The sequence below is a fragment of the Nansenia antarctica genome, assembly GCF_963989245.1.
Source record: "Nansenia antarctica genome assembly, chromosome: 8".
NCBI lineage: Eukaryota > Metazoa > Chordata > Actinopteri > Argentiniformes > Microstomatidae > Nansenia > Nansenia antarctica.
In genome coordinates, this window is record NC_137678.1 from 59,682,339 (window position 1) to 59,696,730 (window position 14,392).

The 14,392-nt window shown below is 45.9% G+C and overlaps 1 protein-coding gene across 1 annotated transcript in view; it reads left to right on the plus strand.

Annotated features, from left to right (window-relative positions):
* Positions 1-731: 731 nt before the first annotated feature.
* LOC308164507 (histone deacetylase 6-like) overlaps positions 732-14,392 on the plus strand; it is a gene marked incomplete at both ends in the record, with an annotated part of 17,202 nt that continues 3,541 nt past the window's right edge. Inside the window, 6 exons of the mRNA XM_080538580.1 lie at positions 732-816; positions 11,168-11,228; positions 11,793-11,921; positions 13,047-13,215; positions 13,631-13,833; positions 13,977-14,169. Coding sequence (XP_080394706.1) covers positions 732-816; positions 11,168-11,228; positions 11,793-11,921; positions 13,047-13,215; positions 13,631-13,833; positions 13,977-14,169 — 840 coding nt within the window. The remainder of the gene's footprint in view (positions 817-11,167; positions 11,229-11,792; positions 11,922-13,046; positions 13,216-13,630; positions 13,834-13,976; positions 14,170-14,392) is intronic.

Here is a 14,392-nt window from a genome sequence, read left to right on the forward strand (position 1 = left end):
CTGTACAGCAGTGTGTCCTTCGCTGAGTAGGCCACACTAGTGGTGGTGTACCCAGGTCTTACTCAAGGACACACTAGTGGCAGTGTTCCCAGGTCTTACTCAAGGACACACTAGTGGTGGTGTTCCCAGGTCTTACTCAAGGACACTAGTGGTGGTGTACCCAGGTCTTACTCAAGGACACACTAGTGGCAGTGTTCCCAGGTCTTACTCAAGGACACACTAGTGGTGGTGTTCCCAGGTCTTACTCAAGGACACACTAGTGGTGGTGTTCCCAGGTCTTACTCAAGGACACACTAGTGGTGATGTTCCCAGGTTTCACTCAAGGACACACTCGTGGTGGTGTTCCCAGGTCTTATTCAAGGACACAGTAGTGGTGGTGTTCCCAGGTGGGACTAGAACACTAGTGGTGTTCCCAGGTGGGACTAGAACACTAATGGTGGTGTTCACTGGTGGGATTTGAACTCATGATCCTCTGATCACCAGTCCAACTCACTAACCCCGAGGCCACCACTACCCACAAGTAGGAGGGGAGATTTTAACCTTGTGATACCTTGCAAGGACTTAACTCCAGAGCTTCTGACTGGCTCAGGATTTAACAAACACAACCACTCCACCAGACGTCCACTAGAGGGAGATAGAGAGAGAGCCAGAAGCCAAGAGTGAGAGCAAAATTATTGTTTATTCAATCCTTTTTTTTTTTTCCGTACAAAAACATTTCAGGGAATTTCAAAATGAAGCAGTACACCAGGACCAGACGGTGCAGAGGCCCCTCCCCCGGGAACGGCAGAAGCCAATCGTACAGCTGGAGATGCATGGGTGGGTGGGGTCCTGTGTGGTGGTCGTCATGGAAACTCCCCCCCCCCCCCCCACCCCAGCTCAAAGGTGAGGGGGGAGTTGTTGTTGTTGTTGTTGTTGTTGTTTTTTTAATAATCATTCCAGCCAGTCCTCCTCGTCCCACCTGCCTACCTGAACCCTCTGGGGTTGGCATGGTAACCTGTCATGTCATGGTGGTTGTCATGGTAACCTGTCATGTCATGTCATGGTGGTTGTCATGGTAACCGGTCATGGTGGTTGGTGGAGTAGGAGAGGGGGGGAGAGAGAGAGGAGGGGGGGGGGAGGAGGGGTGGGAGGAGAGAGAGGGGGGTGGGGGGGGGTCTCATACTATGCTTGTGTTTGAATACTGAGGTTCTTTCCTAAGGAGAGGCAGCATGAATATAGATATATATATATAACTGTTTAACAGTTTACTTTAACTTCTGGGTAAAATGGCTTGGCAGATGAAAGGGGGGGGGGGGTAGGGGGGGTCAAAAAGTGACAGGGAGTGTGTGTGTGTGTGTGTGTGTGTGTGTGTGTGTGTGCGCGTGAGCGTGTGTGTGTGTGTGTGTGTTAACAGCTCTCTACTACGACACACTACACCTGTGCGTCCGTCCGTCCCTCCCCTACCCACAATCCTCTGCTCTCCTCCCTCCCCTACCCACAATCCTCTGCTCTCCTCCCTCCCCTACCCACAATCCTCCCTGCTCTCCTCCCTCCCCTACCCACAATCCTCTGCTCTCCTCCCTCCCCCACCCACAATCCTCCCTGCTCTCCTCCCTCCCCTACCCACAATCCTCTGCTCTCCTCCCTCCCCACAATCCTCTGCTCTCCTCCCTCCCCTACCCACAATCCTCTCTGCTCTCCTCCCTCCCCCCTACCCACAATCCTCTCTGCTCCCCTCTGTCCGACTCAGGAACGACCAGAAACCGCAACATGCACTCTGACCTCTGACCTGTCGCTCCAGGAAGGTGGGCGGTCCCTCGTAGCCCTGGAGGATTCTGGGAGACTTGATTGTAGCGTCAAAAAAAAGCATTTTTCTAATGATTGACCCCTACGTCTCCCTGTAGTTGAACTCTTTAAGACTAACAACGTTTGTTATTTCTGTCGGAATGTGGAATGGGTTATGTTTTCATTTCACAGATTCCAACAATATTGTTATTGTTATTATTAATATGTTTTGTGTACTGAAGAGCATGTGGAGTTTGGGGGGTTGGGGGGGGGTGGGCTGTGTTGGTGTGTGAGTGTGAGGGTGAGTGTGTGTGAGGGGCAGAGGGTGGGTGGCTGTGCTGGTTTTCAGGGTGTGTGTGGGATAGGTGGCAAGAAATGTTTTGATACATACTGTATGTAGTAACATTGGCCATACTCTGAAATGTGTCCATGTTCATACCCTGTCATCATAGTGTGTCACCATGGCAACATGAACAGAACAGTACTCTCCTCATCCACACACCTGTCAGGGAAGTCCACACACACACACACACACACACACACACACACACACACACACACCTGTCACCTGGACATAGACACACACACACACACACACGTACGTGTTGGAATGTGATTGAAGTGCTACACTAACTATATATCCAGGGGTGTGTGTGTGTGTGTGTGGACTGTGCCCCCCACACTCCTCCTGCATCTGTGTTTACTTACAATTTTTACAAATTGCATTCAGAGTGTCGTGTCAGAAGGCTCAACCAATTAGAGTGCTCCTCATAAGGACATGTGACAGCATCACTCCATCTCTCCATCAGTCCATCTCTCTGTCACTCCACCATTCCATCCCTCCATCCCTCCATCTCTCTATCAACCAGAGGAGGAGGAAAGTTCAATCAGGATGATGTCATCCCTCATGTGTATGTAGAGGCTGTTTACCTACCCCCCCCCCCCACACACACCATTCTCTCTCTAACAGTGGTGTCTGTCTGAGAGTCCTGGGGTCCCTTGGCCCACCTAAACCCTAAACCCCCCCTCCCCCTGGTCATGACCCTCTCCCTAGAGCTTACCTCCTCCCTCCCTCCGATTGGGAGGGGGCCTGTCCCTCTGTCCCTCCTAGAGCGTACCCCCCCTCCCCTGTCTCTCTGTCCCTCCTAGAGCGTACCCCCCCTCCCTTGTCATTCTGTCCCTCCTAGAGCGTACCCCCCCTCCCCTGTGCCTCTGTCTACTACATTTCAATTGTGAAATAAAAATGGCGTACTGGACCTCGCTGTGTGTGTGTGTTCTTTACTGGAGCTGGCTGTGTGTGTGTGTGTTTGTGTGTGTGTGTGTGTGTGTGTGTCTGGGTTTCCGTTAACCGGTAATTACCGGTCTTTGTCCGATAAAATCTGTTGAAGTCCGACATATTCAAACCTCTTCGGTCATAATGTCCGGTGAAAATAATTCCCTTTAAGCACAATTTGAATACAATTTTGTGGCAGGTGGCGCCAATAGGAAAAGGGGAGGTGCCCAAAGGAAAGCACATAGGGGGAACGCCAGAGCGCAGCCGTGTGATCAGGTCGGAGGTGAGGTAGTTGCACACCTTACTCCATGCTGACAGGCAGAGATCAAGAGGTAGACCGCTGCCTATGGCTATTTTCTGTGCGTAGTGTTTTATATTATTGCTTTGATTGTATGTAATATTGATTGTGTGATGTATTACAGGTCACCTACTTCCCTGCTGGGTTGAAGGCGGCTGGTAGGACGCTGCCATCGACGTACCAGGTATTTTAAAGTATTCGTCATGTAACTTGAATCATTATGTATTTTAATATGTCGGTAATAGTGTTCTAAGATTGTTCATTTGTGTTTCCTCCAGAGCATCAGTGCGGCCAGCTGCTCTTGCCGTGAGACGTTTGGTTTGGTTAGAGTTTATGTTCTTATCTAGTCCGCCTGGGCAAGTGTGCCGGTAGCGGGGCGGACTAGTTTTTCTTTTTTGTTTGTTTGTTTGTTTGTTTGTTTGTTTATTTGTTATTTAAATCCGCTTTTCCCCCACCATTGCCACTTCACCGGGTTAATCCCAGTTCGACCATCAGGGCAGGTTTGAGTGTGCTATATTTATAGATGATTGCAGTGAATCCTATCACGTGTGTAAACTTGTTCACCCAGAGTGTCAAAGTATTTCCCTACGGGCGTGTGCAGTGAACAACCCTTTTCTACAGTGTGTAGCCTATGGTGTGCAGTGAACAACCCTTTTCTACAGTGTGTAGCCTATGGTGTGCAGTGAACAACCCTTTCTACAGTGTGTAGCCTATGGTGTGCAGTGAATATAACACCTGCCCTGGTAACAATAACTGATGTTCTTTGGAGAGAGGTCAATGTGGGCCTGGATTGTGAACTAATGTAATAAAACTATTTTCTATTTAAAGTACATTCTCAACTGTCATTCTTATGCTAGGGACCTATATGGTGGGTGTAACATAATTAACAAGTTAATGTCATGTTCTGTCAGTACAAACATGTTCTAATGTTATTTTAGTGAGTTCGCTAGTTAGCGAACATTAAAGATTACAAGAGCTAGTTTACGTATGTCAACAATGTCTCTTCTCAATAATTTCAGTAATAATTGTACCACATTGAGGCCAGTAACACTGACTTGTGTGTGAGTAAGTTATATGTGTGTGCAAGCATGTTTTTGATATTATCAATCGTCTCACTTTTACTAGGTGAGCTGGTAAAACAAATATGCCAGGGGAAAAATGGAAAATGGACAAAGACCTCTTTTGGTCAAAGGGCAGCAGAGACAAGTACAGGGACACAGGTGAGGTCTAAACAGGTGACAGGGACACAGGTGAGGACTAAATCTAGCGTTTTAACAGTGTAGTTAATGTAGAGTTGAGATTGAGAATAGCTAAATCTGTTATGTTTTGTTTCTAAGGAGATTGAACCAGTCTGCCTGCTAGGAAAGATGTAGGCTACTACCTGCATTATGGTCGGACTGCGCCGACAGCTGGTCGGCGCAGTCCCTCAGCACCCGTCCCAGGACGCCATCCGGCCGGAATAAATATATAAATATAAATATATAAATATTATTGCATTAATTTGTATTCAAACAGTTAAACAGTAGGCTTTTACATTGTTTAGTTATCAAAAGCAATCAACTCAATTTATCAGAGTATCAAGTCAGTTCTGAGAAATATCGTCTCAATATTACAGAACTACATTACCCACAATGCACAGCGGAAGTAAGAACCGCTTGACAACGTCGACTGTTGTCAACGTTACGGATGCTTTCCCCCGCACAGCGAAGAAACAACACTACATCCATTGATAGCTTTCAGTGACAGTGCCGACTTTCTGCTGAAGCTGAACACTTGCTGTCTTTAATGAATAAGCAAAATGACACCGAACATACAACCGAACTATCTGTAGGGGAAAACGAGCGAACTCTTATTCGGGTTGCACTCGGCAATTTCCGTAACTCCGCCCTGCCCCTCCGGGGTTGTCGGTCTATTTTCCACATTTACGACGGCATATAAGAAATCTATTCGGGTGAGTTCTGTCTTATTAGACGAAACACTTTGGCTATTCTTTACCAACAGTTAACTGTTTCACTGCAAATGCTGTTTATGCAACAGGCCTCATAGTAATACCAAAGGATTCGCTAGCTAGCTAGTTAGCCGTTAACGTATTAGCTGTTCAACTAGATAACAACTCATGTCGATAAAACGGCCACAAAGTCTGGCTACATACGCTGCTATACGATGCTCTTTTTGAATGTTATATTATAGCAGCTAGGCTAGCTGGCTAATTATAAGCCTGTATTCTCCAGATATGTCCATAACATAAGTAAACATCGCTCCATAGATCCAATTCTTATTCAGTTGTTTTGACTGCTGGTTGTAATAGCGAAGTACTTGTTCCTTGTTTCACTGAAAAAACTCATTGAATTAGGACCTATTTTCTGTACTCCTCCTCATATCCCACTCTTCCTCTCCTCCCCGTCCTGCTCCAACCCCCCTCCTCCTCCTCTTCATCCTTTCCCCTCCCCCCCCCCCCCCCCTCTCAGGGTACAGGGTAGAACTAGTAGGTTTAGGAAGATCCACACTCAGAATACATATTAAGTTATAATACTAAGTATTATATCCTAGTGGAACATACAGAGTGAATCTTTAACATCAAAACTTTTTAAATGAAATTTGGGCAAAAGGGCAGTGCAGATCACAATCACAAATCATTTTTATTGTTATTTACATTGTGTGTGGGGGGGGCACATCTCCAGTTCACCTACTCATAAGAGTATGACTTAGTTAGTCCATCTTCCTTATAGGAGTATGACTTAGTTAGTCCATCTTCCTTATAGGAGTATGACTTGGTTAGTCCATCTTATAGTACAGTGTAGGAGCTGGGTGTGTGTTGGGGGGGGGGGGGGGGGTCACCCCTGTAATAACAGGGGTGTGTGTGGGGGTGGGGGGACTCTAGTCCTCGTCCTCTGCGGAGCAGCAGCAGGTCCAGAAGGTGTGCATTCCCTTCTTCTTTTTCTTCTCCTCTTTGCCTGACAAGCAGATGAAAAGGTGTCACTTCTCAGACAGTAAGTGGAGAGTGGATTCATGTGTGCCAGAAGAATGACTGTCGGCAAAAACCATCCAGTCAAAACGTGACGTTTTCCAGTGAAGACATTACCACCAGATATACTCACTCTTAGAGAGAGGGTCCACAACCACCTCCACCTCTGGCTGGTCTGAATTGTCTCCAGCAGCGATGCTCACACTGGACTGTGAATGGAAGTCAAGGAGATAAGAGGATAACTATACATTCCATTGTGATCATTCTGGTGCAGATACAAAAAAAAATCATAGCAATTGAACATCAAGATTTTCTGTTGGGGAGCTGGGGTATGTAAATGTAAATAGGTCCATTTAAAAACAAGATGAAATGCTGGTGACCTGAGTCTCTCTAATTGAGCCAATGGAGCTGGTGGTGGAACCCAGGCTGGATACCAGGGACTCAGCTTGGCAATGTCCGCATGGCGACGTCTCATTGGACGAGGAGGAAGAGGCGGTCTGCCTGACTCCTAGAGACAGAGAGAGAGAGACAGAGACAGAGACAGAGAGAGAGAGACAGAGACAGAGAGAGAGACAGAGAGAGAGGGAGAGAGAGAGAGAGAGACAGAGACAGAGACAGAGAGAGAGGGAGAGAGAGAGAGAGACAGAGACAGAGAGAGACAGAGACACAGAGCGAGAGACAGAGACAGAGACACACAGAGAGAGAGAGACATTTTAACCTAAATGTCATCAGATTCATATTACAAAACATTTATTAATAATAATAATAATAAACCTTTATTTGTATAGCACTTTCCCTGCAAACGTTGCAGCTCAAAGTGCTTTAACATATCCACACATCATAAACACAATAATAGAACAAGGGCTGGGTATCGCCACTGATTTCCCAAAACGATTCGATTCCGATTCACAGCTCACGATTCGATTCGATTCACGATTCGATTCGATTCGATTCGATTCCGATTCGATCTAGTTACAATATACATTTTTTGCTTGAATATGAAAGAGATTCTCAGAACTAATGCTATAAATGGTTCAAGGAACCCTATAACATGTAGCATTGTTAAACATATCAATGTTTACATTAAGAATTGACTCCAAAGCAGTTACATGAATGTACTTTTTATTGGAACATAAATGAACATAATTGACCAACATTTAGCTAAATCAGACACTACAAAAAGTGCTTTTTAACGTGCTTTACTGCAGCCGAGGTAAATAAAGGTGTTTTTTTATTGGTTTTTATAAAAAACGCAACATCGTGTATACAATCAATTAAACAATCAGACATTTAAGACATTACATTCAACAACAACCAACATTAAACGAACTAAAGTGCTCAGTGTTCAGTGTATTGTCCAGTGTAGTGTAATGTTCAGTGTCCAGGTTCCAGTGTCGGTAGGAGGCAGGGGTTAAAAACCTGTTCGCTGTGCATCCGGGAAAAGATTCCCCTGCAGCCCTCTAGTTGTAGAGCGACTACTATCCAGTTTGCCCACCAGTGCAAAGCCGTGGCTGTAGCTGGGGGCCAGGAGTTGGGGGGGGGGGGCCGGAACAGGGGGTTTGGGGTCGCTGAGTTGGAACCTGGGGTTGGTGCTGGGGTGACGTGGTGGTTCCAGCCGGTCTCTGCTCCTGGGTCTGGAAGCCTGGGTAGGTGTCAGAGCTGGATATGACCTGAAAAGATAGGGGAGTGAGAGAAGGGAGGTGAGCATGGTTTGTGTAGTGTGCATTTTGGTGTCAGGCGGGTGATCAGTACTTCCCTGTGACCCAGTGGTGTTGGTCATCCTGGTGCTGGTGGTGCTGGCAGAGACGGCTGGTTCGGCTGTGGGTTGTGTGTGGTGATATTCTGGTGAGGGTAGGAAGTGGGTCAGTGCTGTGTACATGTGTAGGTGGTGGAAGGTGCAGTAAACTTCCCTGTTGGTGTTGTGCGCTGCTCCTCTCCTGGTCCTTGTGATGGTGATACTGCTGACCAGGGCTTGTGCTGGAACGGTGGTGAAGGTGATAGTGCAGGAACTGGTGGTGTAGTGAGGTAGGCCCGGGGTGGGGGGGGGTTGGGCGATGCGGCGCCGAGGTAAATAAAGGGGCTACAAACATAGCCTACCTGAAGTGAAGTTGCGATATCACGTTTCACCTGCGCGTACATGTCTGGGACTATCACTTCACTCAACTGTTTGCGTGTCGGTAACACGTAGCGTGGTTCTAATACAGTGACGAGTTTTCGAAAGCCAGCATTTTCAACAACGCTGTACGGGCGTATATCCTTGCAAATAAAATGTGCTACAGCCTCTGTAATTTGTTGGGCACGGGGAGAATTTGATTGCAATTTGCAACCAAACGTCTTTATCAGCGAGGCCTGTTTCGGATCCGCTGTTCCGTGTTTCACGTCAGGGTGATGCCTCAATAAGTGGTTCCGTAGATTTGTGGTGTTTCCACTACATTTAACTTCCACTGCGCACAGCTTACATATGACTTTGCTTTTGTCCAGCTCATCTCTATCGTCATATTTTCAAAATCCAAAATGCACCCAGACATCTGACTTTAAGCCTGGTGGTGACTTGAGTGTCCCTGCCATCGCCATGTTTTTAGATTTTAGTGTTGAGACCTCTCGTTGCGTGAGATATGATACATTCTTGTAGCGCGAGATCTCGTTGCGGGTTGAAGCTGCAAGCAAAAAAATAATAAAAATAAAAAAAAATAATGAAAGATCGATCTCGGGATTTATGAATCGATAATCGCTCATTCAATGAAGATCGATTCAGAATCGGGAAATCGATTTTTTGAACCCAGCCCTAGTGGTGAGTGTTATATTTGTCTTGAGTGATGAATCTGAGTGCAGAGTGGTATACCGAATCCAGAGCCTTTAAGGTAGTGACAGCCGCGTGACGATAGATCACGTCTCCATAGTCCAGTACAGACATAAAAACAGATTAAATTACTCTCTTTCTACAGCTCGGCGGGAAGTTACTGCGATTTCTGTAGAGAAAGCCAATCTTCTGACGTAGTTTGGAGGACAAGATATCAACATGATGTTTAAAAGTTAATTTTTCATCAATCCATAAACCAAGGTACTTATACTCCTTGACTCGCTCTAGTATGGAGCCATTTGATAAGGAAATTTGGAAGCTATTAACATCAATATTTCTAGACTTAGTAAAAAACATGACTTTTGTTTTGCTAGCATTTAAAACCAATTTAAGTTCTTTAAACGCCCTTTGAAGATGATCAAAAGCTAGTTGCAATTTCAGATTAGCTGACTCAAGAGAATCCGCAGTACAATAGATTATCGTATCATCCGCGTAAAGGTGAGCCTTACATGAGTCGTCCAGAGCAGTTAAAATATTGTTAATATAGATTGTAAAAAGAACCGGACCCAATATTGAACCCTGCGGAACACCCTTAGTAAGGGGCAGGAACTCAGACCGGACAGTACCAACACTGATTGATATGGATCAATGTATACCTCTTATTAGATTATAAATACTCTGGTTGTTATGTTTGCCTTTTGGTTGACAGCAAAAGGGAGAGAGGAGGATAGAGAGGGAGAGGAGGAGGATAGAGAGCAGGATGGAGTCAGCTCACCAAGAACCAGGTGAGAAAGTGGACAGGTAGTCAAGACCACATAAGTAAGTAGCCTTGAGAACCGATGGTTCTCGAGCCTAATGGCCCATAGGGAAGGAGCCTATCTCCTGTTTCCGTAGCGTGAGGCGGCTTAATGTACAAGTTAGTACACCCCCTGGACATGACGCTGGTATGTCGCAGGGTCTTACCCCCTGGGGGGGGGGGGGGGGGGTCCATGCCACGGTCCATGCCACCCCCCCAAGGCAGCAAACCTAGGGGAAACACTGTTATTCTCATGCTAAAATCGACTGTAAATCCAGATTTTAAAGTTGATATTCTTCCCCGTGGAGCATGCCCCCATAACCTGTGCCCCACCCAACATGTTTAGCACCAGCCGCCACTGGTAAGAAGCAGACATGGAAAGAAGGGGAAGATTCTGTGGATATGAGGGGAAGGAGACGACAGGAGGAGAGGAGGAGAGGGTGTGTATATCATATAAGTCTAATGTATTATTATTATTATTATTATTATTATTATTATTATTATTATTATTATTATTATTAAAAGCTATACAAATAAAGTTATTATTATTATTATTATTTTAGCTCTATTCTCCAACAGTTTGGATTTGAAATCAAACAATTACTGTGAGATGAAAGTAGAGAGATTGTCAGCTTTAATTCAGTGTTTTCTTTTGCTTGGGTTCACCATTTAGAAAGTGCCATGTGTTTTACATACTCACCCTATTTCAGGGCTAGAGTCAAAGGATTGGAAAAAACATAACATGTTTCCACATGATCCAATCCAACTCTGTGTAAAGATTGACAATGAATCCACTTCACCGATTCTGTAATCAATTAACTAACTGCACGTTAATGTTGTACAAAACAGGATTGGGACTTTGGTGGATTCTTCGTCTAATTGTGTTAAAATGTGTGTGTGTGGAAAACATACTAGAAATGTAATGAAAAATTAATTAATAGAGGCTTTGTAATTAATTCATCGATTAATTTATTTATTTATTTTAATCGCATGTCAATATTTGACACAAGAAGCAACCGTTTTCAATTGAAATGGATTTGGTATACGAGTGAATCAATGCGTAATTATGTGTATTTGAAAGTATTTAGAATACAAGATATTCCACAACAAAACAAGAATTCAACTCCTACTATGGCGCTGATGTGATGAGAGTTGTTCAGTAACATTATGATGGATTTAGTTGTTGCTTTAATAGTTGGTGTTCCCTTGCAGCCGTCCAGAATGCCCAGAGAGAGTGAGCTCCCTAATAGGCCCCCTGACCCCCCCAGCAGGCCAGGAGACAGGCCTGGCGTACGACCAAAGGATGATGGGGCACCACAACATGGAGGACAGGTAAGGGCAGCACACAATAGAACAGTTAAGCAATATCACACGAGAGGGAGTGCTGTTATACTGAATATCAGCACGGCTGTGTTGTACGAGGCCGCAGGCCGAGTATTGAAGACAATCACAGCCGTGCTGATATTCAGTATAACAGCACAACCTCGAGTCTGATATTGCTTTTATACAACAGTTCTACAGCACCATTTATTAGTTAACAGTAATAAGCGACAACAGATTATGATTTGTTTGTTTATTTAATAATTTATTTTGGCTCCACCAACAAAAAATAGTTCCGCAACAAACTTCAACTGGACTGTTGCCTAGTAACCTGAACACAAACATCCGCAGGCTAGCTACTTTGTATTAACGGTCATTTATAGAACGTCTGTGCAGCGGAGTGATACATAGTTAAAAGTCCCAGTGCTGTTATACTGTATATCGGCACTCATGGAATGCCTCTTGTCCAATCAAATGACTTGGTCGGAACTAACTGTTGTATAATACTCTTTAACACAAACGAACAGACAAATACAGGATCATTTTGAAAGTGTTCCGGAACCTGTCTCTCCCCAGCGATCACCCAGAACAGCCGCAGAGGATCTCCTGCATCTTCAACTTCCACAAGGAGCTGGGCTTGGTGGCCCGTTGCCAGCGGATACAGGCCCGTCTCGCCACCGAGAAAGAGCTGGCCCTCTGTCACGGGTACAGCACACCGACTTCACCATGACATCACCATGACATCACTGGTGATCGGGTCAATTCCTGTCGAATTCCTGTCTGTTGAATTTGGACACGGAATTGACCCGGTCATCTCAGGTCAATTCAATCCTGAATGGGATGTTGATTTTGAATTGACCCAACCCTTACTGAGAGAAGGTCCTCTTGTCTGGGCCAGTCTTCTTCTTCTTCTTATTATTATTATTATTATTATTATTATGACGATGATGATGATGATGATGATTATTATTATTGTTATTGTTATTATTATGTTTGGTAACACTTTAGTGAACACATATCAGGCATTTTACGTAGCCCCTTAAGACATCCCCACACATGTGTATATTGTATTTGGGGGGTAAGGTTGGTCTTGAGGTTAGGGAGACTCGTCAGTAATTCCAAGGTCGCTGGTTCAATCCCCGGAAGTGAGCCAGTGATTGGAGGGTTGTTGACACCATATCTGACTGGCCAGCTCCTACTTGACCTACACTGTACCGTGAAAATAAGAAAACCCTGAATAAAGATCTAATAAATGGCTAGTAACACCCCACAATGGCCCAAGTAGCCAGTAGAGTGTTGTGTTCCCCATACTACAGTGTTACCAAATGTGTCAATGTTTTAATTCCTATGAAATACGTATACAATACGTAATATAATAACAATAAGCTTTATTTATATAGCATCTTTCATATAGAAGAATGCAGCTCAAAGTGCTGTACAATACGGTGCAAAAGAACAGATTAAAAACAACACTGTAAAAAGAAAGAAAAAGTAACAAGGAAGAACAATGACTCATAAATCAGTCAAAGATGATTGAAAACATGATAAGGCATGATAAGGCAAAAACATGATCTGGTGGTCCACTACCGCCTTTAACAGTTGTTAGTTTACAGTCAGATTCTACAAGCTGTGTCTTTTAATTGTTATGTTAATGTTGTTATGTTAATTGTTATGTTAATCATGTTAATCAAACATTCAGGCTTCCAAATGTGTTCAAGCATTCAGGATTACACGGGCCCACGTACATCTCTCTAAATACCTCTTTACCCTACAAGCTTCATTAGAACCGACCGTGTCTCTGACATCACGTCGATGTGGTTCTCTCTGTAGCCTGGAGCACATCGGCAAGATCAAGAGGACCGAGAGCATGAGGCCCGGAGCCCTGCAGAAGCTGGGGGACAAGTACAACTCCATCTTCCTCAGCAACGAGAGCTACCGGAGCGCCCGGCTGGCTGCCGGGGCCTGCTTCAACACAGCGCAGGCCATCCTCACAGGACAGGTACTGTAGATTAGGACACACTCCTCTCCTTCCTGAGCTGGACCTGCTCTCTCTGTGTTCGCCTGCTGTATCCACATGTCAGCGTAAATACGTCAGTGTCATTTTGTCGGTTTGTTGATGTGTTTTTTTCTAAGGTGGTTTCAAGTCCGATTCCACTCCCTTTTGTATTTATTTTTTTCCCCTTAAGATGAGAAAGAGAAAGGGAGATGAAGAAATAGGCAGCCTTGTGGTTCAGAAATAGGCAGCCTTGTGATTCCACCCCACACCAGTAGGGGGCAGTGTGGACCATAGATGGCAGTGCTCGCCTCTGGACTGATTGTGGGCACGTTAGCTCTGGTTTTCTGTTAGAGTCCAGTACGGTTGTGTGACCACTCTCCCCCTCCCCCCCCCCCCCCCCCCCCCCCCCTCACCCCAGGTGAGGAACGGCATGGCCATCGTGCGTCCGCCGGGCCACCACGCCGAAAAGGACACCGCCTGCGGCTTCTGCCTCTTCAACACGGCCGCCCTGACCGCCCGCCACGCGCAGTTCCTCTCCCCGGAGCCCCTGCGGGTCCTCATCCTGGACTGGGACGTTCACCACGGCAACGGCACCCAGCACATATTCGAGGAGGACGACAGGTTGGTCACAGAATGCCTCACAAACGCCACACGCGTTCCATCGTTGCTGCTCACTCAGTTCTAAAGTCTGCCCCCCCCCGTACCCCGTGTCTGCCAGTTTGCTGTGAGAGACGTGTATGTATGTTTTACCCTCCCTCCCTCAGCGTGATGTACATGTCCCTCCACCGCTACGAGCACGGCAAGTTCTTCCCCATGTCGGAGGACGCCGACTATGACAGGGTGGGCCGGGGGAAGGGCGCCGGCTACAACATCAATGTCCCCTGGAGCAGGGGCAAGATGGGAGACCCCGAGTACCTGGCCGCCTTCCACTCCGTGGTGATGCCCATCGCCAGAGAGGTGAGGACCGGACTGGAGGGAGCCACTCCCAACACTAGAGGGAGAACTTTCCCCTTAAAATGACCCATGGACATCAATCTTCTTCATCTCTCCCGCGTTTATTGCCACCCGATAGATGTTAACATTGATGAAGTGGACTATTGATTATTGATTAGCTGAAACCTGACCCAGCCCCCGTCACAACGCACACACACACACACCTACATGCACGAATTCTGATTCT